General features: G+C 38.5%; 1 protein-coding gene across 1 annotated transcript in view; it reads right to left on the bottom strand.

The window, feature by feature from the left end:
• Positions 1 to 209: 209 nt before the first annotated feature.
• Positions 210 to 6,000, bottom strand: part of LOC149236659 (nascent polypeptide-associated complex subunit alpha-like protein 1) — a 30,085-nt gene continuing 24,294 nt past the window's right edge. The window contains exons 2-4 of the mRNA XM_089372447.1: positions 1,388 to 1,481; positions 1,120 to 1,250; positions 210 to 991 (exon numbers count right to left, since the gene is read on the bottom strand). Coding sequence (XP_089228573.1) covers positions 656 to 991; positions 1,120 to 1,250; positions 1,388 to 1,481 — 561 coding nt within the window. The 3' untranslated portion in view covers positions 210 to 655. The remainder of the gene's footprint in view (positions 992 to 1,119; positions 1,251 to 1,387; positions 1,482 to 6,000) is intronic.

The raw sequence follows: 6,000 nt of genomic DNA, 5'->3' as shown, positions 1-6,000 counted from the left end.
ATATTCCATAAATCCAGATTGAAAAACCTAGACCTGTGGATAAACCAACAGAAACACCCCTGCTGAAGCTTCATAGAGAAGCCTGAAATCATTATTGAACAGCCGGAGACGTAATCTGTCTATATTATTGACTATGAGATCCGATAAAGTTGCATGTAGGAGGTTTAGTTGCAATCTATCATATATAACATTTCTGGGAAATTCGAATATAATGCAGAACAAAATCTATCAGAATTATAATTTAAAAAAGAAAGACCATACACAAGTAACAGTAACACCTTTAGCTAGTTTTTCCACGAGTATCATGAGGGCATAACATCTTCACTCATAATTACTAAAATGGTTCTTTGCCCGAATGCTTGCAGGAAAACAAGACTCCTTGAGCTCAAAAAGTAGGTAGTCTCTCAAACAACATTTGATTACCTTTCAACATAAATGTAAGCACAACCTCCCAAACAGAATCTAGGTTACATTGCAAGTCAAGGCAAACATTTAGGCTAACTAATGTTTACAAACACCAAACAACAGGAAGTGACTGAAAAATTAACTCTCCTAAATAATCATGTCTGTTGAGTACGGGAAAGTGCACTATTATTGGCAATTTGCTTGCTCATTTATGTCTCCTTGAAAAAAATATCATAGTAGTTGCTGTCATCTAAGTTGTAAGATCCATGATGGCAGTGACAATATCTCCTTCGGCAGCCTTCAAAGCTCTAACAGCCCTAGCTCTTGAGACGCCTGCCTGGGTCATCACTAGTTCAATATCCTTTGGCTCCACACCAGTATCATCTATATCTTCTTCTTCCTCCTGGGCAGCAGCAGATGACTCTGGTTTAGCCATTACATGGCTCAAGTCAGGAGCCTTGAACTGCTCAGCTGCTTGTGTCTGCAGCTGAGAACTCAGATCCTCGATCTTAGCCTCACCAAAGACTATATATGTGTCTGATGCTGGACTTTTGAAAACATCGGGTTTTGAGATGACAAATAAGATCTGCAAAATTATACCAATAATATTACAATGGTTCCTTAAAGAGAACAGGCTAAAAATGATCCCAATTTGCTAAAAACATCTTATACACATGAGAAATACTTTGGACAAGTAGTAGGAGGTAAACCAACATTTTTGCTTTTCTTTATAGCAACCCTGGTTACACCAGTGACAGGCTTCATCCCTAGCTTTAGCATTGCTTTCCTACTCTTCTTCTCACTTCTACTTTGCTTTGACTTTCCATTTGCATCACCACCTTGCTCTGCTCATCACAAATTACAGGTCAGAATATGGAATTTATACGTAACAGAACAAAAAGCACTGAAATAATGATCCCTAAAAAATGCATATTACAGAATAGATAACAAATCCGTACAAAAAATTGGAACGAAACACTACCTTGACCATCATCATCCTCTTTATCATCATCATCCTCTTCATCATCATCTTCATCATCATCATCTTTATCATCTTCTAGAATGGGCTCATCAGACTAAAAAAGGAAGTACAATCTTTTATTAAAAACTCTTAATGACAAAAAGTTTATAAGCAAAAGAAAGTCAAGAGGCCATATTATAGTAAATTCATTCTTTCACCTGGTTTTATCCAAATAAATGGAAAACCAGTTGGCAGTGCCAGAAAAAGACAGACACCACCATAACCATCACCAATGACATTGTATGGCATCCAGTACAGATACAGCAAAAAAAAAGTTAGAAAATCCTGGACACGATCCTTGTTTACTTATCATGTTTGAAGGTTAATATTAATGAGAATTCTTTGTTTTGGCCTCATTTCCAAATTCATGAATCGTATTCTGAATTTTTTTTCTCGTGTTTACATATACAATTCCAACTTTTGGCCTTATTTCCAAATTCATGTATGGCATCCAGTAAAGATACAGCAAAAAAAATTTAGAAAATCCTGGATACTATTCTTGTTTACATATCATGTTTGAAGGTTAATATTAATGAGAATTCCTCCTTTTGGCCTCATTTCCTCATTTCCAAATTCATGAATCGTATTTCTGAATTTTTTTCTCATGTTTATATATACAATTCCTACTTTTGGCCTTATTTCCAAATTCATGAATGGTATTCTGAATTTTTTTCTCATGTTTATATATACAATTCCTCCTTTTGGCCTTATTTCCAAATTCATGAATGGTATTCTGAATTTTTTTATCATGTTTATATATAGAATTCCTCCATTTGGCCTTATTTCCAAATTCATGAATGGTATTCTGAATTTTGTTCTCATGTTTATATATACAATTCCTCCTTTTAGCTTTATTTCCAAATTCATGAATGGTATTCTGAATTTTGTTCTCATGTTTATGTGTCTATATATATATATATATATACACACGAGAAAAAAATTCAGAATACCATTCATGAATTTGGAAATAAGGCCTTCCAAAAGGAGGAATTCTCATTAATATTAGCCCTCAAACATGATATGTAAACCAGAATTCCACAGGATGCGCATCTTCCAGAGTGGGGGGCACAACCCCCGTGTTCCCCTCACTCCACGAGTGGGGGGCTCCTGGGGAAATGTTTCTCCATATCTCCCTTTTGGGGGAACTCAGGGAAACACATGGAAAAATATTTTCGCAAAGTAGGGGACACGTTTCCTCAAAAGGGGGCCATCTGATGTTAACGATGTATCCCAGGCTCTGCACAGGCATATCTGGTATCACAGAATTTACTGTTTGTTCAATTAACCCATCATGGAGGCTCCATTTAACAATTTTGTTGCACTCAGACAACCTATGACAATGTTTTAAAACTCCGACTCCGACTCCAACTCGGCCGAGGGTCGACTCCAACTCGGCCTCCGACTTGGTATCAACTCAGTCGGCTCGATTTCAATGACTCGGTCATTGTAAAAAATACATTAAATATTTAATTTTTTTATAAACATAATTTTAAAGATTTTCATTCATGTTTCAAAACATGGAGGTAGCTATAGCCTATAACATCTATTGGCATTAGGTAATGAGTCTATCAAGGAACAAACTGAAGCTCCATATGCAGAAGATTCTGGTCATATATTCACTCAAGAGAACAAGAGTCAAAGTCTGGTTGAAGATTGAATTATGAACTAATAGCACATTAAGTTGGGACTTGGCAAAGTAATGAAATGCAAAAGGCAAAGACGACAACCTGAAGGACCTGTTGTCTTTACTACAATCATTGACATAAGTCATATAAATTCATAAATCTCAGAAATAAGACCATAATTAGGAAGAAAATTCCTCTAATGATCAGAACATACATAATCTCATTTGAGAACATACATAATCCGAGGGTGGTACAGTGATTTGACATGCGATCTCAAGATATGACCTTAGAGTACACAGATGCGGTCTGTGCTAAAACTTAAGAATGGTATGACGATTATTCTTCATTTATACATTACAACAATTGTTGTCTGCCATCAGAAATGCTGGCCTCTTTGAAACACTTGATGTTAACGGGCCGCAGTTTCCAGTCTGGCCGAGTAGGCTCGGACTCGGCCGAACCGGCCGGGTTAAAAACTTAAAACCTAGCCGGCTGAGTTGTTAGACAACCTGGCCGGCTCAGTATTAACCCGGCCGGCCGAACCATTTCATAGGCCAGGTTGCCCAGGGAGGCTCTGGCTCAAACCAACTTGGCCGAGTCGGTTCCGAACCGGCCGTTTCTGAAAACACTGATCTATGATGCTTTCCTTTCCACGATTCCATTTATTCACATTCTATTCAATTGAATATACCAGATGCAAAACAAAATACCAGGGAGATTGATAACCTGCCACGTGTGAGTGACTATAATATCTTTTAGATTAATGATACTCACAGAAGTCCTATAAATACTGATGCAAGTGCCCAAGAAGTAGACTTGGTAAAAAAGAAATCTAGAAATCCCAATGTTAAGGGTGTGAATAATAAATATTAAGCTGCATTACTAAAGTGCTACTGTAAGTATGGTGCACAAAAAGAGTTTACAAAACAGCAAAAATACATACACAAAAGAGGGACATAAGTACCCAAAGGAAGACATCTCATGTAAATGCTCGACTCTTATATCACAATTGCCTGATTAATTACATATGCATACAATAAATGCTCTGTAACTAAGTGTTCCATGGGGGTGTATCCCCCAAGGTGGGGAGCATGCACCCCTCATTTCCTATGCTCCAGGGGTGGGAGGTGCCTGGGAAACATCCCCACATCCCCCTTTTGGGAACTTGGTGAAACATTTCCCCAGTGTAGGGAATGTGTTTCCCAAAAAGGAGGGTGTCTGGGCATTCAGCAGTGCCCCCCTCCCCAGCCAAATACAAGGAAAGGGGGGATTCACCTCCACTTATTTTTTGTCTCACAACCATCTAAGGCAAAACAAAGATTGGGGGTAGAGATTTGAGGAGATTGTGACCTTGGTAATTAATGGTAATATTAATTTCTTAAAATAACTTAAATTTTTAACATTAACATTAATTGTTTCAGGATGTTTGAGAGTGGTTCCAACCTCATCAAACTTCACATATGGAGAAAGTAAAATTTCATATTCTATTCAGAATTCAGCAGTCTTAACAGTTATCAAGATTTTTGGATTGCCATGATTATAGCATTTTCACTAGATTGCACATTTTTGTGGGATGATGAATTTGGGTGGGATGAACTGTTATTATTCGAAATTTATTATTAATATTATTACTTTTATGAATTTAGAGATCGGAACCCCTATGCTAGGGACCCTGATGTCCCCCTACCCCCCCTGAATTCCCATAAAATTTGGGGGTTGCTCCTACAAGTCCCTAATGTGATTCTACCTGTTCCTGCACTCCCCCATCCCAGAAACTTGGTGGAATACAATGTTCCACAGGGACACTCCCCCCAGGTTCGGGTGCACGCACCCCTCGCACCCAGGACGGGGAGTCTCGTGGGGGTGCGTTTCCCAGTGTGGGAGTCTAGACTCCCCAAACAGGGTGCGTCTGGGCATCCCCCTTCAGTGTGGGAGTCTAGACTCCCCAAAAAGGGTGCATCTGGGCATCCCCCTTCAGTGTGGGAGTCTAGACGCCCCAAAAAGGGTGCGTCTGGGTGTCCCCCTTCAAAAAGGGTGCTTCTGGGCGCCCCCCTTTAAATTTGTCTAGTAAGACCCAAATTAAAAATTAAAATACCAAAAATAAAAAATCAAATCAATGTATTTGAATATTTCATAATTGATTTTTAAATTTTTTTTATCGAAACTCATGGTATGTACGAATAATTCAATAATGAGACTTGAGAATGTCGCATGATTCATGAATGATGCATGTATCAAAATGAATGATGAGGATGGATCAATGATTCAATTGTCTATTCAATATCTTTATACTTTCATTATTGAACAGTGAACAATGAATATGAATTTGAATTATTATTATTATATATATATATATATCAACGTCTCCCCGCACCCCCGTCTCCCCCTTGTGCATCTCCCCGCACCCGTGTCTCCCCGCACCGGAGTCTTGGTGGAATATTGGTATAACATATAAAATCTGCTAGACATGAACCTCTATATGCCATGAACCTCTATATGCCATGAAATTGGCATATAGACATGAACCTCTATATGCCATGTTCTTTAAAGGGCAGTGAGAAACAAATCATTTGCAAAAGCTTCTAGAGTGTGTATTCCACCCCAAGTACCCAAAGAACTCCACAGTGATTGAATTACAAAATAAAACTTCAATTTTTAGGCACTATTGGTGATTCAGAACTGCCGTAACTGAAGTGAGATGTCAATGAGGATTCAACTACCTATGTCAACAGCTGACCCAAGTCAGCTATCAGAAGCCACCGGTGATGTCGAGAATTTACGTTGAGTTGATATCCAAGTTGGCTATACTCCAAGTAAATGTCAATGAATGAATGCCAGCCTGCCTGTGAAGGTCAATCAATTTTTACTCAAACAACACGATGCAAGGGCCCAAGCGTAAACTCCAGAACCAGCGAACCTGGAAATCCCAAGGTTATTTACGAGAATGCT

This window comes from Pinus tabuliformis, chromosome 8, assembly GCF_031772625.1.
Source record: "Pinus tabuliformis cultivar Carrire ecotype Pingquan chromosome 8, CPIR1, whole genome shotgun sequence".
In the NCBI taxonomy this organism is placed as follows: domain Eukaryota; kingdom Viridiplantae; phylum Streptophyta; class Pinopsida; order Pinales; family Pinaceae; genus Pinus; species Pinus tabuliformis.
The sequence above is the reverse complement of the archived record's forward strand: the minus strand, read 5'-3'. Positions and strand labels throughout refer to the sequence as shown.